This window comes from Arvicola amphibius, chromosome 7 (assembly GCF_903992535.2).
Source record: "Arvicola amphibius chromosome 7, mArvAmp1.2, whole genome shotgun sequence".
Classification (NCBI taxonomy): Eukaryota; Metazoa; Chordata; class Mammalia; order Rodentia; family Cricetidae; genus Arvicola; species Arvicola amphibius.
This window is the reverse complement of record NC_052053.1, coordinates 45162560-45184534: the sequence shown is the minus strand read 5'-3', so window position 1 is coordinate 45184534 and position 21975 is coordinate 45162560. Positions and strand designations below refer to the sequence as shown.

General features: G+C 51.8%; 1 protein-coding gene and 1 pseudogene across 3 annotated transcripts in view; both read left to right on the top strand.

The window, feature by feature from the left end:
• The window catches only part of Vav2 (vav guanine nucleotide exchange factor 2), a 177924-nt gene that overhangs the window by 96490 nt on the left and 59459 nt on the right, over positions 1–21975 (top strand). For all 3 annotated transcript variants that reach the window (XM_038336282.1, XM_038336280.1, XM_038336281.2), the window contains exon 4: positions 20236–20304. In XM_038336282.1, coding sequence (XP_038192210.1) covers positions 20236–20304 — 69 coding nt within the window. The remainder of the gene's footprint in view (positions 1–20235; positions 20305–21975) is intronic.
• On the top strand, positions 463–1852 carry LOC119818744 (annotated as a pseudogene).

Genomic DNA, 21975 nt, shown 5'->3' with positions numbered 1-21975 from the left:
CTCTTCCTGAACCAGGGGCTTTCACAGTGCACTCTAGCTGCGTATCGGCAGCAGCCAAGGTTGTGTGGAAGGGGGGGGCCTCTGGGTTCACACCAGGGAAATCTTGCGAGCGTGTTACTGACAGCTGCAAAATCGCTTTCGATTTAGGTAATAAGATCAGCAAATTAACCTCACCACAGATCATTGCCTACCTGAATGTACCTCTCCAGCTCTGGACCGGGGTCCTGGTTTGAGTGCTGGAGCTGGTGTAAGTTTACAGGGATGGGTCTGCACTCCTCTACCCACAAGCCTTAGGATTCCTGTAGCCCCTGTGGGTCGTCATATTCTGATGAACTGCACGGACAATACTTTCGCTGCTGATGCTTCTGAGGCCGGCGGCTCTATCTCTGATTCATGGGTGGGGTGCAGGGCGAGGGCTGGGTGGTGCAGCTGAGACCTGGTCATTGCAGATTTTGACTTCTGATGGTACAGGTCAGGGAGATAGGTCCTAGGTCTCCTGGGGACATCCACAAGCTCTCCTTTCCTGCCATATCTGAGGACTTCCTGATGATACAGGCCAGTGAAGGGGTAATAGGAATGCCCCCCCCCCCACGAGAGCTGAGCATGCAGGCCACCCTGGGTACAAGTGACATCCTGTGGGTATTGCCTTGGTGTACTCTGCTTTGACTGTACATGTCTGTATACACACGCCGGGCCCTGGGGTAGCACAATGTCCGTTGGTTGTAGCTGTTTGTTCATAGCTCAAGTGCCATGTCAGTGCGTCCATGAGACATTTATTGTGTGGCTTCTTCAGGACTTGGAAGCTCCTTTGAATCAAAGTCTTTTTCTTTTTGTTAGCGAGAAGACAGGCTGTTTTAAAATGTTTTCTTTGCAGTGCTTCTGTGGTTATAACAGCAAAGCACTGAGAGCTGATGTGACGGTATATACTCTACTTGAAGCTTAAGGCAGGTTTAAGAGTTAAGGCCAGCCTAGGCTACATCAAGGCTAGCCTGGGTTATATTGTGAGACTCCTATCAAAAGTGATAGCAAGAACAAAAACAAACTTTAAGTAGCTTACTAGAGATGGGCGCTGGCCAGCTTGTTACAGCAGCCCATGCTGGTAACCAGCTTGGGGTTTTTTGGACTCAAAGGTCATGCAGATCTGCTGGACGTAGGTCCGGGGAATCCTGGCGATGGGCCGAGCCTGGCCATGCCCAGCTGGGGTGTCCCAGAGGAGCCTAGAATTGAAATGCTTCACGAAACCACTACCCTGGCCTTCAAGTTTCACCGTGGAATCATTGTTGCAGCTGATTCCTGGGTCACAGCAGGTGCTTACATTGCCTCCCAGACAGTGGAGAAAGTGATAGAGATCAACCCCTACCTTCTGGGCACCATGGCTGGGGGTGCAGTCGATTGCAGTTTCTGGGAATGATTGTTGGCTCAGCAATGTCAAATCTATGAGCTTTGAAATAAGGGATGCATCTCTGTCACAGCAGCCTCCAAATTTCTTGCTAACATGGTGTATCAGTACTAAGACATGGGGCTGTCCATGGGCGCCATGATCTGTGGCTGGGATAAGGGAGGCCCTGGCCTCTACAGTGTAGACAGTGAGGGGAACTGGATCTCAGGAACATCCTTCTCACTGGATTCGGGCTCCATGTGTGCTTATGGGGTCATGAATCGAGGCTACTCCTATGACCTAGAAGTGGAGCAGGCTTATGATCTGGCCTGCCGAGCCATCTACCGAGCTACCTACAGAAATGCCTACTCTGGAGGTTCAGTCAGTTTCTACCAGATGTGGGAGGATGGCTGGTTCCATGTCTCTAGTGACAATGTTGCTGACTTACACAAGGATAGTGCGCCTGTCCTCTGATGGGAAGCAAACATGGCCGTCTGCACATGTTTGGGGGCTCCTATTGGTTATAATAAATAATAGCACCCCCCAAAAACCTTTAAGTAAAAACCAAACAGCAATAGTAAGTTGTGTCCCCTCAACTCACTGGGCTTTACACAGCAGTGCACACCTGTGGAGCGCCTGGCCCCGCCCTGAGTAAGTTATTAGTGTAGAGTCCTTAAAAGGCTCCACTTAAAGACACCCAGTTTAAAAAAAAAAAGTGCCATTTCTGGACACAGTGACACATGGTTTGGAGCTATTTGCTTTGGCAACTGAGCAGTTGTAAGTTCTTTGCCGTGCTGGCCCGTCACTGGGATGGTCCTCGTCACAGCTGTGCGTCCCACCTGGCTCAACACACTCTGCATTGTGTATCCACAGACAAAAGTGACATTCTCTCAACAGATCCCAGCCAGCGTGCGTACCCTGTGCAGAATCCTAAGTGTGGCCCCCCCATCTTACTATAGTATCCCCAAACTGGAGGGAGGCCAGCTGCTGTGGCCTGCTGTCAGCCAAGTGTGATCCAGCTGCCATTCCCTGCCCTTCGAGACCAAGGTGCCCCATGGACAGTGCGGATGGCTTTTTCCTGGGGTTTTGTACTTGGCAGTGAGACCCTGGTGGTGGTTTCCAGAGTAGCTCAGACTGTGGAGAACTGCTCAAGGGTTGTGCTCTCCCTGGTTAGCGTGGAAACATCCCTCTGCTTCCGTGATTGAGCAGGGGCCTCGTGGGATGCAGGAAAGTTTGAGTTCATAGCCACAGCCAAGGAGCCACAGTGTTAGCTCTGTGGAGGAGGAGGGTGCAGGGAGGTTGGCCAGTGTCTAGGAGAGAGTGACCAGGGGCTCCTCTGTTAGCAGAGTCCCACAGCTGGCGCTTCATCTGCCAGCTGCGCACTGTGATACCAGGCTGGAGCATGGCCAGTCGGGAGCCCACCAGGCTGATGGGTCTGCCGCGGTAGTCGGTCATGGGGACACTTCAGCCACTTAGTCCTAGTCCTCTCTATTCTATCGATACTGTGTGACCCAAAGCCCCACCCTAAGCCCAGGCCTGCAGGGCTTCAAAGGGTGTGCCAGGGGACTTTACCAGACTAGGATTGACGGGTGAGAAGTCACCTTCTGGAGCATAAGTTTGTTTCACCAAGTATACTGAGTCACCCTTTAACTGAATAGAGCATGGGGACAGGTGGGAGGCCAAAAAATGAGGGGGGAGGGCCTGCAAGGTGGCTCAGTGGGTAGGGGCACTTGCCATCAAGCCTGAGGACCTGAATTCAACTCCAGGACTCACAAGGTAGAAGGGGAGAATGGACTTCTGCAAGATGTCCCCTGATCTTCCCTAAATAAATGTAATAGTTTTGTTTTGTTTTTTTTAATGAGGCCAGAACCTCTTGGATGACGGAGGGTGGTGCTTTGATCAGTCCTAGCCCTCCCCTGGCTCTCCCATAGCCTCCCTCTGAACCTCACAGCTAGACCCCGCCCTGCCTTCTCAGTGCTTGCTTCTCCTTCTTGGGCTGACTCATGCTGGATCATTCTAGAGAAAATGGTATGTGTCATTCCATGCCTCTGCTCCTATGTGAGCCCAGGTGACCAAGCCCCTGCTGAGCTTGCTGAGTCGGGGTGCTCTCTCTTCTTCCACACGGGCTGAGATTGTCCCGGAGACTTGCATTTTCCAAGGACGCCGCCGGCACTTCCCACGGCAACCGCCAGTCTCTTCGCCTGAAAATGCTTCCCGGTGTTAATAAGTAACAGAAGGTTTTGTTTAGCCGAACACTTTTCCTGTTTTAAATCCCACACACCAAGCCCACTGCCCCAGGACTCTCCCTGGATTCCTCATGGCTGGATGGGAGCCCAGCATGCTGTTTAAAGAAGAATCCTTTTCACTTTGTATAATAAGTTGATTTTCTGTAAAAGCTTCAATTACACTTCTCATAGGCAGTGAATTAGAGACTTAATTTGAGTCTCACCCTGCTTAGTAGGGCACTCAGACATGGGGTAGAGGAGGGAGGGGGCAAAACGGCTGAGGAGTGTGGAGTGGAAGAGTCTTTGTCCCGGTCAGAACACACCTGAAGCCTGGGATTGTCCTAACTTGAGGTCAGACTGGCTAGGAGGAAGGACATGTTACCAAGGTTCAGAAAGGATGCTCCCACAAGCTGGAGATGTCAGCTTAGTTGTGTCATTACTCCTTGGGGTTGCTTTAAGTCTATGTGTTGTATAGCTCCTGGTACCCACAGGCTGATATACCCACAGGCTACAGCTCATTAAGGGAGTCTGAATGGTGTCCCCCACCCAAGATTCACTATCCTCCTAATCTTTGGGCGCATACTTTGTAGGTGTGTCAGGGAAATAGGTCCCTACAGGTGTGATTTTTGCAGGTGTAATGAATGTTTGTGATAAGAAGGATCCAAGGAGGCAAGGTTCAGATACAGAGGTTGGGATGAAGTGTCTGGCCTAGGATATAATCAAAGCTAGCAGCCAGAAAGGCAAGGAAAGGACCAAGTCTCCTCTGGAGCCTCCCGACAGGACATAAAAATGCTCCTGGAAGACTTGTTTTGGATCCTGAGCCATGAGGTGGTATACTGTTCTTTTACGCCCTTCAGATTGGGGTGACTTGTTACTGCAGCCAGGACCTCACAGAAGGCCACCTCTGGGGCAGATCCTCAGGGCCTGTGGGGTGAACTCACTTCTCCCTTAGAAGATTGCTCCTTGGAGCAGACCCGGCTTCCAGTTCTGGAGTTCTGTCCCAGACCAGCCCCACCACACTGCTTCTCTTTGGCTTTTAAATACTGAGGTAAAATTCACACAACATAAGATGACCTTGTTTCAGACAAAGCATAGGCTGGCCTTGAGCTCATTATATAGCTGAAGATAGCTTTGAACTCCTGATTTTCATGCCTCTGCTTTCCCAGTGCTGGGATTACAGGTGTGTGCTAGCTCACCTGGGTAGTATGATCATTTTAAAGTACAGTTTGGTCAGGTGGTGGTGGCGCACACCTTTAATCCAGCACCCGGGAGGCAGAGACAAGTGGATCTCTGAGTTCAAGGCCAGCCTGTTCTACGGAGTGAGTACCAGGACAGCCAGGGCTACACACAGAAAAACCCTGTCTCAAAAAAACTGAAAAGCAGCCAGGCGGTGGTGGCGTACACCTTTAATCCCAACATTTGGGAGGCAGAGGCAGATGGATCTCAGTGACAGCCAGGACCATCCTACAGAGACATCCTGTGTTGAAAAAACAAAAGCAACCCCCCCCCCCCAAAAAAACCTGACAAACAATAACAAACAAAAGGGACCAAAGAGATGGCTCAGTAGTTAAGAGCACTGATTGCTCTTCCAGAGGACCCAGGTTCGATTTCCAGCATCCACATGGCAGCTAACAACTGTCTGTAACTCCAATATCTGACCCCCTCACGCATACATGCAGGCAAAACGCCAATGGAAATAAAAAATAATAATAATAAAGTGCAGTTTGGAAGCATTTGCTTCATTCACAGCATTGTGCAGCTATGCTAGTTCCAAAATGTTTTTAATCCCCCAGAGGGCAGTTGATGCCTAGGAAGCAAGCGTCCCCAGCCCCTTGTCACCCGTGTCCTGTTTAGTGTTTTGAGTATTTTGTATCCACAGAATCACATGCTGTGTGGTCTTCGGGGTGACTTTCAAGGCTACTCAGGCCAGGGCAAGGCCAGAGCATCCCCGGTCTCTCTCTCTCTCTCTCTCTCTCTCTCTCTCTCTCTCTCTCTCTCTCTCTCTCTCTGTCTCCGCCCTCCCTCCCTTCCTCTCCCTCTCTCTCTCTCTCTCCCTCTCCCACTCTCTCTCTCCCGCTCCCCCCTCTCTCTCCCCTGCATCTTCCTCCTTAAGGCTCCTGCCTAAACAGACTAGTCTTCTATACCATTTGTCATTGGATAGACTTCTTGACTGTTTCTGCTTCCCAGCTGTTAGAACAAGGCTGTCGTCACTGGCACTGTCTGGTGGGTAGGCCAGGCAGAAGTCATGGCTAGGGTCAGGCTGTGGTTTGGGTGGGAGAAACAGAATGTTCCTGGTACTCAGGGCTGTAACAGCCATTCTTCAGTACGAAGCAGATTCTCAGCATATCAGACAGACACACCCATATCTAAATCTAAGAACAACAGAACATTCGGAATGAAAACGAATGTCCGGTGAGTCACGGACTGCTTTAAGGAACCTGATCTTTCATCTTTGTGAGGTGCAGGGGGAGGTGCTGACTACCCTCAACAGGCTCAGATTGTAGGTGGACGGCCCCATGGATGTCAGCCAGCCTCTTCCCATCAGCGTCCTCTTCCTCACTGGCACCTCGGAGGATGAGGGAGTGCATCCTCAGGTGATGAGGGCAGGGTAGGAACCTGACTCCTTTTTGGTACAATTGAAACCCATCTTGTTAGAAACAAAAATAAACCATCTCACACAGACAGAGGGAAAGTGTCTTGGCAAGGAGGTTCTTTCTTCAAAGAGGGTTCGCCAGAACACAAACTGGGCTGGCAACACAATGAGGCCAACATGGCTCTTCTTTTATCTCTGACATAGACTATGACTATGCCTTATCCCATTGGAGGGTGCTTGACCTCACAGTCTGATGCGATTGGTTGATCTGCGCAGAGCGGGAAGAGAAATAGGAGTCCTTACCAGGCTCTTGACCTTTCATTTAAAAAAAAAAAAAAATCAGAGTAACTGCCTTTGAATTAAAAAGACAAACAAGCAACCTGTTTTTCACAATCTGAAGGGTGCTAATGTCCCTGGAGTGATACCTCCCAGGTAAAGGGTATGTATGGGGACCCTGTAGAATGTGCCCACCAGAGCACTATATGCTGGGTAGGGACCGCGCATCAACATCTCAGCATGACACCAGGTTCCCATGTTGTTGTGATCCCAGCCTGTAACCCAGCCTTTTCTCCTGAGCTGACTCATCTAGCTCCTGGATCCTGCACGCACACACGCACACACACGCATGCATGCACGCGCACACACACACGCATACACACACACACACACACGCATGCACGCGCACACACGCACACACACGCACACATGCACGCACGCACCCCTTGCAGTATCCCAGCTTTCTTGTTGGCATCCATCCAGTGGGTGACACCCCATCTCCTAGCTGGTGCTGCCTGACTAATCCCAGGTAATTGGACTGTCTGGGGGAGGAGATTCAGATGGGAAGTGGCAACTTTCATCACTCAGCTGCTCATTTTGCCAGCAAGATGGTTTTAATTGTCCCACCTGGTGACATCAAACATCCTGACCACCTGGCCCTGGTGAACCCGCTGTCACGTTGCGCCGGATCGTGTGGCCAGCTTAGTAGGAAGAGAGCCTTTCTCTCCTTTGTAGGACCTCGGTGGCGGTGGCGGCAGCATGGTAGATTGCCCATGCATAATGAGGGTGCTGATCCCCTTCCCCAGGGAGGGAGACAGAAGAGCCATCTTTGCTGTGTTTCTAGTTTGGGGCCTAGCTCACTGGGACTCCCGGTTGAGTCAGCAACTGCTCCATCATTGATCAGTAAAGTGGGGTAACAGCTTAGGGGGAAGCAACGGTGTGAGTCACAGGCCTGTCTGGCCTGCTTCCTTTTCTTCCCGAGGGCTCTCCTGTATTCTCCTGCACCTGGCAAGGTCACATGCAGAAAGGTATGGGCAGCAGAGGGGTGAGGGTAGGGTGGGGTGGAGAGTGAGCACATATATGTACATGCACATGCACAAATACACACATGTCCTATTGCTGTGGGCACTCAGGTCAGCCAGTATCTGCTCATCCCGGAATCTCTGACAGTGTATCTGCATGTGAGGAAGGACAGCAGCTTCTAGAATGCTCTGATGGGAAAGGGGACAGCATTTCTTGTGGTAAAAGCAGCATTTGGGGAAAGGTGCTTAGGGCTCCTGATTGTGTAATGCTTAAACTGGGGAAGGAGAGAGAGGAGGGGAAAGGAAGAGCCCAGGACATCAAGTCTGTGTGCTTTGGATTCTTTGGGTTTTATGATCCTGGAATGTTTGTGTCAACCAGGGCTGGTGACAGCTGTCTCCGATGGGGAGGTGAAGAGCACAGAGAATATGTTTTGATCACAAGCGAGGGCAATGGGAGCATGATGGCCCTTGCCCTGATCTGTCCTTGATTTGGGTGTCACCAGACAAAGTCTGCCATACCTAAGCAGCTGTCACAGGCACGCAGAACTCAGAGTAAAGAGAAGGGGTTGTCAGAGGCTGCTCGTTCGTTTCCTGGCTGCCCAGACTCCCAAAATAATCACACAGAAATCTGTATTAATTAAATCACTGCTTGGCCCATCACTTAGGAGTATTGCTAGTTAGCTCTTATATCTTAAATCAATCAATTTCTATTAATCTGTGTATCTCCACGTGGCTGTGGCCTACCAGTAAAGTTCCATCCAGTGTCTGTCTCCTGCGGCTGCCCCATGGTGTCTCTCTGACTTCACCTTCTTTCTCCCAGCATTCAGTTTAGTTTTCCTTCCTAGCTCTATTCTGCTCTGTCATAAGGCCCAAGCAGCCACTTTATTCATTAACCAATAAAAGCAACACATATACAGAAGGACCTCCCACATCAAAGAGGTATCCTAGGATGGTCTCAGCAGAGGCTGTCAGGCCTGCCCTCAGTCTTGAGGGATTGCCTCCTATCCACAAAGCATGTCACGCCTGGCCACAAGGCGAGGCCATGCATCTAGGCCATGCATCCAGTTTCTCTGCTGTGGGTGGGGACAGCTTTGCACCAATCCATCTGTCTGCTCTGGGCCAAGGATCCTAGTAATTCACAGTCAGGAAGGAGTAATGTCCTAGGGTAGAGGGAGGACCATTTCTGTGGGGCCACAGGACAGTGTCCTCTGCTTCCCTCAAGTCTTGACCTATATCCCTGGAGAATATGGTGGAGTCCCATCTAACCCCATGAAGGAGCCATTCCTATTTTCCAGTACTTATGGCACCCTAACCTCACCCAAGTGATTGGTGGTTGGAGTTATACTTCTGCCTCTGGCAACAGAGACCTAGGTGCCATTTTTTAGGTGGGGTGGGGTTACCTCAGCATCCTGCATATTGGATGTCATAAGAAATAGCCTGTCCCCCTACTGGAACTGGCAGAGGAGCTGTGGATTTCACTGATGCCTCCTTGCTGAACAGGGTGTCTTCTCCCTGTTCTGCACCTCCCCGGTGGCTGATCAAGCTTGGTATTTATAGGCCTGACTGATCTGCCCAGGCCTCTGGTATTCATCCCACCTCCGGATGGTCACTAGTGAAGGGGGCTGTGCAGAACTGCCCTCAGGAAGCTGACTGGGGAGGCTGGCTTTTTCCTGGGGTTCTGTGCCCTTCTTCTTAGTCTGTTTTCTAGACTGTCACCAACCATCTCAGCTGAACCCAGGGGCAGGACAGTGTTTGATTGGTGATGCCTGCCACGTCCTAAGAGGCAGCCTTGGTTTCTCTTGATCACATCAGATCCCCAAGAGAAAGGTCTCCTGGCCTAGGCACCCTGCCAAGGCCACTGGGCTGATCCTTCATTTCCCAGCAGCAAGTTGGCAGGATGTTGGGGGATGGAGGAGAGCCTCCAGCTGCTGGAACACTCCATTCCCCTTGGCAGCTCAGAGAGGGGAGGGGTCTTGCCTGAGATCACATGGGGACTTGGTAGTACTTGGTAGTGCCCCGAGCTGTACCCCACCCCCAGCTTGCTAAGCAGGTCCTGTCCATATTGTCAGCTTCCCTGTGATTTGTGAAGGAAGCCAGCTGTGTGGACACTCGGGACTGTGGCAGTTTCAAGGCCCGTGGATTCATTCTTGTTCTTTTTGCCTGTGGCAGGCACTGACACGAACCAGACAAAGCTGTTCTGCTCCTGTGGGGTGCCGGCAGCTCTGAGTCTTGGCCCATATGATTCAAGGGGCTGTTCTAGATGCCAGAGCACAGAGAAGGAACAGGCCCCACACAGCCAAAGGCCATCTGAGGGAGGACCTGTTCATTTTCAGAAGTGGCTGTGTGCTTCATACGAGCTTCTTGGGGCTCCCATGAAACTTGGGGCAGTTTGGAGCTGTGAGGGGCACCATTGGGGCTTGGAGAGTCTAGCTGAAGCCAGGAGGTCAAGGACCTTGGGCAGACCCAATCTTCATTCTTGGTTTCTTCCTGTGGGTGGGGCCTAGCATCTCTGGTCCCAGAACTGTCACTTTTCAGAATCTTCCTGTCCACTCCCGTATTACCAGACTCAGAGCAGACTTTTCAGGCCTGGAGCAGGAGGCCTTGAGGAGGGGAGGATACTCTTCCTCAGCCCTTATAGAACATTGATGGTTCAAGCTTCGTTCTGGGCAGGGACCATGCCACAGTGTTGTCTGGCCGCTGGGGCCTGAGGTTGGAGGTTGGAAAAGTACAATTGGCAGAGCTCTGGGATCTCCCTAAGGCATGCACAGGAGGACCGGGTTCCGAGGAGTCATCCTAAGTGTTCATCCAGGCCAGCTGGGCAGATGGCCCCTGAAAGAGACTATGTATGTAGCATGGGGTTCTGTGCTGGTTGTTTTTAGCTGTGAACTTGGTACAGCCTAGAATTACCTGGGAAGAAAGCCTCTATCGAGGCGTTATCAAGACCAGATTGTCAAAATGTCTGCTGGGATCGTCTTGATGGCTAATTTACGTGGGAAGTACTAGCCCACTGTTCGTGGCACCTTTCCCTGGTCCCTAAGCTGTGTAAGAAAGAGTGAGGAAGCAGCGAGCGTGCAGCGCGGTCACGTGTGTTTTCTCTGCTCTTGATTGTGAATGCGATGTGACATACTGGCTGGCGGAGTTTCCATCGTGACTTCCCCTCAGTCACGGACTGTGACCTGGAATCGTATGGCACTGTAAACCCGATCAGCCCTTTCCTCCTCTAAGTTGCTTTGATCGGTGTTTTATTTTTATTTATTTATTTTTTTAATCCCAGAAACAGAAATAAAACTAGAACATTTGTAAAACCAGAGAGGCTGCAGGGCTGGGCCTACCTGAGTGGTTGGGTGCCCTGTATGTATTTTTTTCCTTTCCCTACCAAACCTCTGTCTGCTGGAGGCTTCCTTACCAGGAGAGTCAGAAAACTGGAGCCTCAGTTATCAGTCGAAGCTCCGCCCCAGGCTTCTCCAGACTGGGCAGGGCCTAGCAGAGCCCTGTTTCTGGACTGGCCCCTGACGTCAGCATGTCTTCCTCTGCCTGTGGGGCTCTTGACACAGGCCACGAGGGTCCCAGTGGGACTTGGGAGGTCAGTTGGAGTGTTGCCCTGTTGGCTCTGGCCCCAGGAGGCTCTGAGTCAGCTGCACCCCACTTCCCTTATCGCTGCCCCTGCTGGGCCTTGGCAGAGGTCAGAGATTACTGTCAGGGCCATGACAGTAGCCTTGCCTTATTGTCCCCATCTTCTAAGTCCCATTGGCAGAGACCCTCTCATGCTTCCAGCCTTACTTTCATTAAAGATCCTGGTGGTTGGTTCTAGCCCAGCCCTGTGGTTACTGACCGCCTTCATCACTAGACTCCGCCTCCACTTGGCTTACCTTCACCTTAGCAGAGCCCTCCTGTTTCTCTGCCTAGGCTGCCACTGGGGTTATTCTACTTAAAGCAGGACCGCGGTGCCAATTCTACTTAAAGCAGGACCGCGGTGCCATTCCTCATGCTCACCGCTGCCTCCTTTGCTAATTGTGTGGAAGTGCATGGTTTGCCCCGTTTACCAGAATAGGTCACTGAGGCTAGGAGCTTGGATTCCCCAGCTTCCGGAAGTCTGATTCCAACCCGTACCTCTGAGCTCAAAATGAGAATATACTTCAGTCTAACCTTCTGCTACCTTCTTCTGTAGCTGTGCAGGCTCCCCGGGCCAAGGCTGCTATCCCCCCTGTTCTCTGTTGTCTTCATGGTGTGACACTGGCCTCCGCCTCTGACACAGAGAACTAGCTGGAGGTGTGGCTGTGGAGCAAGACACACTACTCATCCCGCTGTCTGGACTGGGTGCGGTGTCGACTGAGGAGACCCGTCCATGACCTGTCTGTGGGCTTGTTTTGACAGTTGGGGCTGTTTAGTAGGAGAGCTGTTTTAATAAGTAAGACCCCAGGGTTTCCAGGCCTTCCTGCCAATTAGGATGCGGCTACCCAGGTGCCTGTTTGAATAATTAAGCAGTTGTCATCCCGCAGGCTTTTGGTGTGTCTTTCAAGTCAGCTTGGCTGCCTTTTCCCTGGCAAACGGTGCCAGAGGGGCCTGCGGCTCAGTCATGTTTCCGGGTTTTTGACATCGGTACTGACCTCTGTTTTCGTCCCGCTCAGGCTTCCAGCCCTCATCTCTAGGGAGGGCAGAGCTGACCCTGTCTGTGGTTAGTGGCAGTTCCTTGTTCCTGTGGTCTGAGGGAGTTTCAGGGTCCCATGTGGAGGACTGGCCAAGGCTCACAAGTAATGTTGTCTACAACCCGTGGGACTAGGTGACCAGTCTGTACCCATTCCAGCACTGAAAGTGTCACATTGTAGGACTCTTCACGTGGAGATTGTTGCCTCTCCCTGAGGGGAAGATAGATGCTGGACTCTGGGCACACCTGAGCTTTTGAGGACAAAGGCAGCAGTGCTCTCTGGCGGGGTCACTCGCAGGATAGACGCAAGGCCTAGCCTTACATTTTCTCACTTAGTGCACAGCCAGGCCACCCACCGTGGAGGTGGCTACACAGTGATTTACTGAGGTGCATGCAGCCTTGAGGCCACTGTACATGCTCTCACTGAGTGTTCTAGAAGAGGGCTGCTGTCTCAAGCCAGATCACCTCTCCATGAAATGTCTGCGGAGCCTGGAGAACAAATTCTGGGTCCCACATTTGTGAACTGGACTGACTAACCAAGGTGCACCAAAGCCTGGTGCTGATCTGAGGCTCTAGAGCCTCCTGGGGCCACATTTATTTCAAGGCTCCTTTTTGCTTCAACGACATCGTGGGAAAAAGCGGCAAAGCACAGGAGCACCTGGAGGTCAAAGGCCTCTGTGTACTTGTGAGGGGACCTGGGTGGTCCTACTGGCTGCTTCAGGAGACGGTTTCTAGTAACTGGAGCTGGTGCTCACAGGAGCTCCAGGGGCTGCAAGGCCTGAGGGTTGAGACTGGGTTTGTAGGATGAGCTGGTCAAAAGTGGGGGTGGGACCTACACCACCATGTAAAGGATGCTCAAAAGGGGTGTTACTCAGAGCTTTTCCTGATTTATCTTAGAGTAAACAATTGTGGCTCAGATGGGCAGAGCCAGAAAATTCAGATCTTACTCACAGGGGCCTAGCTCTTGGCTTCTACCTCCAGACCTCCCCACCCCTGGAATGAACCAGGTAGAGACAGCGGGCTGTGGCCTCTCCACTTGGCTAGCTTACAGAGGTGGGAGAGGCTGCCCTGATCTGGGGTGGAGAGATCCTTGGGAAGGGAAGGCCCTACCAAGTGGAGCCAGCCATACAGTTGTATTCCCAGGCTGGTTCTGAGTACGGGGAAAGGAGCAGCAAGGAAGGAAGCTCCGGCCACAGGAGCAGCTTTGTGTCTCCTCCTGGGTCTGCAATGTCCCAGCTCAGTGCCCTAGGTGAATTGTGGCCCATTCCAGGTTCTGTTGCCTCTGGGGTCCCGACTCTGGCTACTAATAACCAACTGCACATGCAGATACAGGCTGAACATGGAGGCCTTTGGAGGAGGTCACTGTTCAGAAATGGGCTCAGAAATCCTGGGACAGAAACCGCTAAGCCCCGGCTACTCCTGGGGCTGTGACAAGTGGCGCAGGGGCCAGCTTCAACAAGTGCCCTGGGTATACCTTGGAAGGGGAGGGGCCAGAAGAGGAAGAGGGGGTGAACTTATAGAAACCAGGAGTTGAACGTGAGCTTCATTTTGAGTTTGGGCTTGGGTGCCCACTTAACTGTCTCTTTTCTTGAGTCTCTTTCCTCTGGCCAGGGACACCTTTGTGGTGTCAGATGTGAGCCCTGGGGTACAGTAGCTGGATCCTTGGATACAGGAGCATCTCCAGGAGGCAGGAGGGTCAGGCGAGGTGGGGTGTGTATGGTGGGGGCTGGTGGGGGCGGGTGCTGAGGAACGCTGGGCTGGAGGTTGGGCTGCTGGGGATTTCTTGCCTGCTGTGGTTTCTTCCTGTAGGGGTATCCGCTGAATCCCCTTGCCGGTTCAGGGGAAACTTGGCTTCCCAGAAGTGGGCATGAGGAAGTGAGTGTTCGGGAATGTTCTGATATGGAGAGAGGGCCTCACCCACGCTGGGAGAGCTGGCTTGCTCTCTTTCTGCCTGTCCAGGTCAGGATGTCTTCTGCATAAACTGAAGAGTGGGCTCTTTGGATTCTTATTCCTTTTTAAACGAGAGAGAGAGAGAGAGAGAGAGAGAGAGAGAGAGAGAGAGAGAGAGAGAGAGAGAGAGAGCGAGCGCAGTAGTGAGAGAGGACAGTTGGGCAGTTTGCAGGAGTCAATTCTCTCCTGCTACCTATGGGTGTACTGGAGATTAAACTTAGGTCTCCAAGCTCAGAGGCAAGTAACCTTGTCTGCTGAGCCATCACATTGGCCTCTTCCCCCTCTTTTAACAAACAGGGACAAATCAACGCTACTGGCCCAGGTACTTTAGGAAGCCAGGGCTGGGAAACATTGGGTCTAGATGGAGGTGGGTGCCTGAAGACAGAGGATGGGGTGCAAAGGGATCTCAGCCAGGTTCTGCTTCCAGCTTTACTATGCTGGCAGTGGCATCTGGAGTGTGGATTGGGAAACTCTCGCTCCTTCCTCTCAATTCTCTGTACAAATGGGACTCCCCAGGGCTCAATCAGGCTGGCACATTTGTTCCCAAGAGCAGCCTCAAATTCTTGCTGTTTCTCAAGTACTCTTTGAAAGTACTCCCCCCACCCCCATTCTAGCTCGAGGTTGCTGCTTGCCATGGTTTCAGAGAGAAAGAACAGTGTGAGGGACCTCTGACAATTGTGTGTCCACCTGTCCACATGTTCGTTCTCCCACATGGCTAGCCGCCTCTGAGTCTAGTCACCTCCTGCCCACCCAGATGTTCTGCCTACCCATCTGTTCACTCACCTGTCCACCCATCCTCCACCCACACATCTGTGCCATTGTGGTGCTAACTACTGTGCTCTCAGATTTGGACCCGGGTAGAGGAGTGGTCAAGTCTTCACACACAAGGTAGGGTTTGTATTGAGTTGAGGTAAACTGAGACTTAGGTGGGGAGGGGTAGACTTCAGACAGAGGGAAGAGTTGTGCAAAGGCCAAATTAGAGCCAGTGTGGGGGCTGCTAGAGAGAGAACTAGAAAACGGGGTGCTAGCAAGGCTCCCACACAGGCTGAGCTCTAAACCTTGTGTAGCCCTGGTTGGCTGTCTGGCCTGCTTGTCCCACCCAGGCAAGTCGCCTGTCTTTGTTTGGCTGTGGCAGAAATTAATTGGATTTGTAGCTCCGTTCTCTAGGGCTTTGTGGCCCCAGCTAGTGATGCTCCAATAGAAGTAGTAAAGGTTTACAGGCAGCCGTGTAATTCTGGCACCTTTAACAGGCCTGTTTCAGGTCCACTGGATAGGGCCGGTGGAGGAAATGACAAGAGGGTGTGGAACCAACACTGAAAGCGACTCTTAAAAAATGCTGAAAGGGGAAATTTAGGGCAGCCACATATACAAGATTGTTAAAGAACTCAGAGGTTGAAACATAAGACTTTGATGCCTAGCACCAACTCGGTGCCTCCTACGCCTCCTAGAGGACAGTGCTGGGAGCTGCTCCTGGCCTCCCACTGTGTTTGAGGCAGGGTCTCTTGTTCATCACTGCATACACCAGGCTAGCTGGACTGTGAGCTTCTAGTGAGTCTTGTTTCCCTATAATAGTGCTGGGATTACAGGTGTGTACCACCACCCCGAACACACGTATACACATGTGAAATACACACACAAATGGAGAGCCAGTTATTTCTCTGCCAGATTGGCAGTGTAGACTCCAAGGACAGGAGTGGTTTTTCTGGACCCCTGGCTACTCCCCAGGGCTAGCGCAAACCTTTACCCATATACACCCTGTGTTAAGAGTTTACATGGGGCCGTTTCCTGCAGGACTTTTTCCCTGTTGATCTGCATTCAACATTAAATGTTGCACCCCAGCCCTTTCCCACCTACATATCACACTTTTGTAGGATTTAATGGGGCTTTAAAATTTTTCATTTATATTATGTATGAGGGAAACTTTATTTTCTCATAAATAAGAGTTTATGGTGCTTGTCTGAATTTGGTTACTGTGACCGAGTATCTGAGAGGAACAACCGTGGAGGGAGTGGGTTTTGGCTCATGGTTTTGCAAGTTTTAACCCATTGTGGTGGAGAGGGCATGGTGGAGCAGAGGAGAAGAGAGAGAGAGAGAGAGAGAGAGAGAGAGAGAGAGAGAGAGAGAGAGAGAGAGAGAGAGAGAGAGACCTAGACAGAGACACAGAGAAGATGTATACAGAGAGACAGACACACACACACACACACACACATATATATACACACACAGAGAGAATATACCTGGGCTGCAGGCTCACTCCCCTTTCTCCCACTATTACTCCATCCAGCCCACCAGATTGTGGGACAGCACCACCCACATTCAGAGACACCCCAGGGTCTGCTTCCTTTTTTTCTAGATGATTCTGTAATCGATCTGGTCAAGTTAACACTCAGGATTAACCACGATGATATTTCCTTTCGCGTTATAGAAGTAACTTTATCCTTATTTGAAAAAGCATCCCGACATGCTATATGCTGTTCCACAAGCATGCGCTCTTATCAGTTAAAAATAAATATTTTACCAGTGCACACATTTAATCTCAGCACTTGGGAGACAGAGGCAAGCAGATCTCTATGAGCCCCCTGCCCCCAATGTAAGTATTTAAAAATAAAAAGTTAAGCCTGCAGAAAGAGCAAGGTGGCTGGCGTGGCAGTTGCTCTGAGCAGATGTGGCTCTATAAGGATGGGGACGGTGAGGTTCTGAGCTGGGCCCATCACTGCTGAATCATCATACACTGAAAATGTCAGCTGTCCCCCAGGCAAGGAGGGGATCCCAGCCAGTGTGGATAGCCAAGGCCAGTCCCCAGCTGGGCCTCCCATTTGTAGCTGATTCCTGCCTGAATGTGCACCTGGGGCCTGGAGGGGATGCCTGACTTAATTAAAGGGGCACCTTTGTCTCTTGGAGATGAGTCGATTTGGCCTGTGGCTTTTGAAGGTACTAGCTGCCTTCTCTTGCCTTTGATCTGCTTCCCCTATGGCCTTTTGGATGCTCCATGGGAGTGGCCTGTGCCTCACTCCTGCAGAGCAGTGTGGGCTCTCCTCCACCTTCTCCTCCTCCTCCTCCCAGGACCAGGCAGTAGGTGGAGAGTGGTATCTCTGTCTCGTTCCTTCTAGGTTCTTGGGCTGGCCTAGTGTTAAATTGGTGTAAAGCGAATTAATGAGAGAAACAGGGTTATCCTTTTTTTCCCCCTTCAAGCACAACAATTTTTGTTTGGAACACCTGTGCAGATATCTCACAACAGTGTGAGATTAGATAAGGGGTCTGTGGTCAAAGCTTGCTTAATCATCCCGAGTTTTAAGCAAACAGGGTGAGTGTGTGGGTCTAGGAAAGGGCCAAGGAGTGTCTGGAGAATAAAGCCACCCTTGCTTTGCTGATGGAGTCCTCGGGTGGCGAGAGTTGCCTCAGAGTGGCCCTCTCCTCGAACCGGCCTCCTTCCCCATCCACACTCTCTTTCCAAGCGTGAGTTCTTTTGTAAAATGAAGGCTGTTCCCGTCGTGTAACTTTTCTGGGGAAATGTGGACAGACGCCTGCTCACCCCAGATGGGTGCCAGTTACCGATGAGATGACTGGGGACACCCACAGGAGTCGGTGATCCAAGGGCAGTTGTACCATTGAGAAGTCCACCCAGCATGGGTGACAACTCACTCACAACTGCGACTTGTCCAATTTGCCGTCAGCTCGGCTGGTCTGAGTGTGGTCTCTCCCCAGCAACTGTTACTGCTTATCATTAGAATTATTAGTTGTTGTTGTTGTTGTTGTTGTTGTTATTATTATTATTATTATTATTATTATTCTTCAGTGGACAGCTTGCAGGAGTTGGTTCTCTTTTCTCCGTTTGGTCCCTGGGGATTGAATTAAGATCATCAGTCTTGGTGGCAAATGCCTTTACCTGCTGAGCCATCTCTCCATCCTGTCACTACTTATGCGACATTGGGGAGGGGCCTTGTAAATCTTTTACTTTTCAGAAACTTCCTGCCAGTGACTTTTGTTCTGCTCTGTTCACTTCCTGGGCCTTGCGTCTTTCCTTTTCTTAGTCTTAGGAGCCCACTTCCTTTCTAGGAAGGACCATTCAGAGGAAATAGCTACACATAGTCTCTTATCTCAACCCAAGTTGGAGGTCAAGAGCATTTTCCTGCCTTGGCTAAATCTATTTCTCTTAGCTTAAAGTAACCAATATGTCAAAAGAGGCATCTTTTGGCATGGTGTGTTCTGAACTCCTCTGTGTCCTCTCCAAATCCCTGGTACTAAATGCCTACAGTTCTTTCCTCAAACTGGGAATCCTCACCCTGGAGGCCATCCCTGCTTAGCATGTGTGGTTCAGCTACACACTCCTGGGCCACAGGGCCTCAGTGGGCACTTGCATGGCTCGAAGTCTCTGAAACTTCATGGATATTCTCCACGTACCCATACCTCCTCAGACTTTCCTGTCAATAGAGACACTCCCTAGAGGCTCAGCCCACTCTTATCCCTCTGAGATGGGTCTTGAGGACACAGAGTTAGCAGAGACGCTCAACCACAGCCTAGTAAGATTTTCATGGGAAAAAAAAGTAATAAAACATTCCGAGTTGAGATAGGTAAAGGACTCCCAGCCAGCTGTCTCCTAGGCTGTGGAAAGCTTTCCCAGGCCTTGCTGCGGGAAATGGGGTTGTGGGTATGACACAGGATGACTCCCCTCGCTCCAGTCCCATACCCCACACTCTGAGCTGCACCCTGCTCCCCAGCTTTGATCTGCCAATATTGTTTCCCTAATGCTCTGTCCCCAGCAGTTGCCACTGTATCCCAGGGTCATGGGGGGAGGGTCAGGGTGAGTGACAGCTCCTCCATTTCTGTTGCTTGAAGCTGCAGGGGCTGCGGACCCAGAAGCAAGCAGACATGGTCTGCCTCAGGTGGAGGACTGCGGTAGGGTGCCGAGAAGAGGGTGACAGGGACGTTGGTGTAAAGCTTGTTCCAGGTTGGGCCTCCCCTCTGAGGCTCTCCACCAGTTGAGCATGTCCTGGTTTGGAAGAGCAGGTGTTGGCTGGTAGAATGGTGCCTCGGTTGGGATAGGTTCTGTCTCTGGGAGGTGGGAGCCACTGGATGCCGAAGCCCTGAAGAGATGAGGCCAGCCCGTGTCTTGACCGTAATCTCTAGCTGCTTGGTGGGGTATAAGCTGTGGGGGCTGGGGCTGAAGCAGGAGGCCATCAAGGAGACAGACATTAGGATAACCAGTTTGATGACAGTGAGTTACAAAGCCGTGGTTACCTGGGAGAAGGAGGAGGAGGTGGCAGTGGCTGGAAGCATCCCTGGGATCTGACTGCATGGAGTTCGTTGTCGCTCCCCCTGAGTGGAGTTTTTCTTGGTGGGGGCTCCCAAAGAGGAGATGGTATCATGGGGATGGCTGTAAGATGAAGGCCCCCTCCCCCCAGTAGGGGCTAGAGTCTTACACTGGCAAGGTATAGGTCACCTTGGGGGACTGTCATTAGGGAGGCTGCTGTTAATGGAGTTGTGATGTGGTGACTTAAAGGCTGTGGTGGTGGCACATGCCTTGGGGATCACAGCTGTCCAGTGGTTCCCTTCAGGGCCATATCTCTACACAGCTCCTGCTCCTAAGGTTCTGTCATAGGAGGACACAGGACCGTACGCCCTTGTGGATGGGTAGCCATGATGGGTTGGAGCTCATTAGGGCCTTTCCTGTCTTCACTGTTGTCCTCACAGGCTCTGGAGAGCAGGAGGTAACTGGGCAGCCTTCTTGGCTTCCCTCCTGGGGGGACCGGGATGTGCCTCTTGCCTACCCTGTGTTGTAGCTCAAGGTATCCTGGGAGGCCCCCATACTTTTCCTATAGCCCACCAGAGAATGGCTGCTGTGTCGATAATGGCAGTGTGGTGACAGAGGACAAAAGCCCTTGTCCAGATCCTTCATATGCCTTCATATCCTCAATATGGGGTATGGAGGCTTGGGGACCAGCTGAGGGCTGACTCACCCGTGGCCCAGGAACTGCTCCCCTGAGCCCACCAACCTAGAGGGCTGGTCTGTAATGCAGGATGGAGGAAGGGGCTGACAAGCCCTGCTGCTTCGCTGTGAGGTGGGGCTTAGGGTGGCCTGCAGACCGGCCCTCACGGTGGCGGGGATGTAGAGATCCGCCGTCCTCACTTTTGCCTTCTCTCCGCAGGCCTTTTCCCTCAGAAGAGACAGCTGAGAATGATGACGATGTCTACCGAAGCCTGGAAGAGCTGGCCGAGTAAGTAGAGGAAGGCCGATGGGGGGAGGACACGAGGAAGGAGCCCCAGGCTCAGCAGCTGAATGAGCTGCTCTCAAGGCAGAGGCAGCCAAGGCTGTCCTCTCTGTGATGTCCCCGCCAGAAGCTGGGGTTTCCGCGTGGCTGAGTTACAATGCTTGCTGTGCATCCTCTGCCTTCTAGAAGGCTGCCCGGCTGCCTGGTAACTGTCTTGGTGTCTGTTGGTCATGGTTGGTGGCCTTTGTCTTGGAACGTTTCCTTCTGTGGAGTTGCTGGGAGTGGCACTGGGCAGGTGAGGTGTCCTTGTGCTCCTCTTTCCTGGCCTTTGGGTGCTGCACTGGGTAGGCTCCAAACAGTGGGGCTTGTGACTCTCAGATCGCCTTATAGCCCCCTGATTAGGGTGTGGCTTGCAGGGGAGAGCTGGTTCCCCATCTCTTAGTGGTTGCCTGCTGCTTAATTCCTCTAAGAATCTTTTCCCCCCCTCCACTACATACAGGCCGAGTCCAGTCATTTCCCCACAGGGATGACGGAGCCTTTGGCCTAGCTCTACAGCCTTCTGTGGTCATATGAATGGGATCATGTGGCCAGTGTGGGATTACCCAGCTCTCTGTCAAGGAAGGGAAATAGCTTACCCTGAGCCTAACTGTGATAGAGGCTGGGAGGGGCCCTGACTGGGAGGGGCTGGTTCTGCCCAGGACCTAGTTTGTTATTGGCAGCCTCTGGCCTGTGTGTCTACTCTTCTCCCAAGCTTGAGGTTCCCTTGGGCCTCCTGGTAAACTGTTATCCCCAATTTTATCACGTTCTGAGAAATGTGTTTCTTCCGTGGAAACTGGCTATCTCTCTCCCTCCTATTGTCTCAGTGCATAAGCTCAGAAAGGAATCAGATGTGCCGGGGCTGCGTGTTCTGAGCACCTGCAGTTAAGGGGTTTTCTGCACTCACCCCCCTCCCCAATCTGCGCTGTCTTCAGAGATGGAGCACGGTGTGTTTGCAGGGTCTCTATTAGATGGTCTAACCTTGTGACATTGTGATGGGACATTGTCACCTACAAAGTTAATGCTCACGAGCGCGCCCCCCCATTATATGTCTGAAACAAGTCGATGATTTGTGTTGGGCTGCATTCATAGCCTTTCTTGGCCCCATGCAGCCCACAAACAGAGCTCAGACATACCTGGAACTCATTCATAGCTTAGCTTGTCTGTCTTAGCCTGGCAGCCCTGTCATGCAGTTCTATGAGAGCCGGGGATTCCTCACCTGGAGGCAGAGGGAATTCCGAAATGGGTTGCCAAGAGGCCTGGGATGCTCCCATGGGTGGGAAGCCCAGAGTTCCTTCAGACATCTGTGGAATCCTCCTGGGCTATAGAGAGTACACTGAGCGGGAAATGAGTTCGTGAAAGTCATCCAAGACCCCGAGTTCTTTGCCTGCTGGGTTCTATGTGACTCTGACCTATCTCCAGAGTTAGAGAGGGGCTTAGAACACTCAGGTGCAGGCAGAACACCGTGTGGGTACGGAGAGTTGGGGGGAAGGGATTCAGGCTAGTGGCATAGTACAAGGGAGATTCTCAAGAGCATGGTGCCTCTGCCCTGGTGTTGCAGTCTGGGGATATGTGCTGGGCTCAGAGTTATCCTAGATGCCCTCGCTGTGGGAAGCCTTGTGTGAGCTACCCACAGCCCCT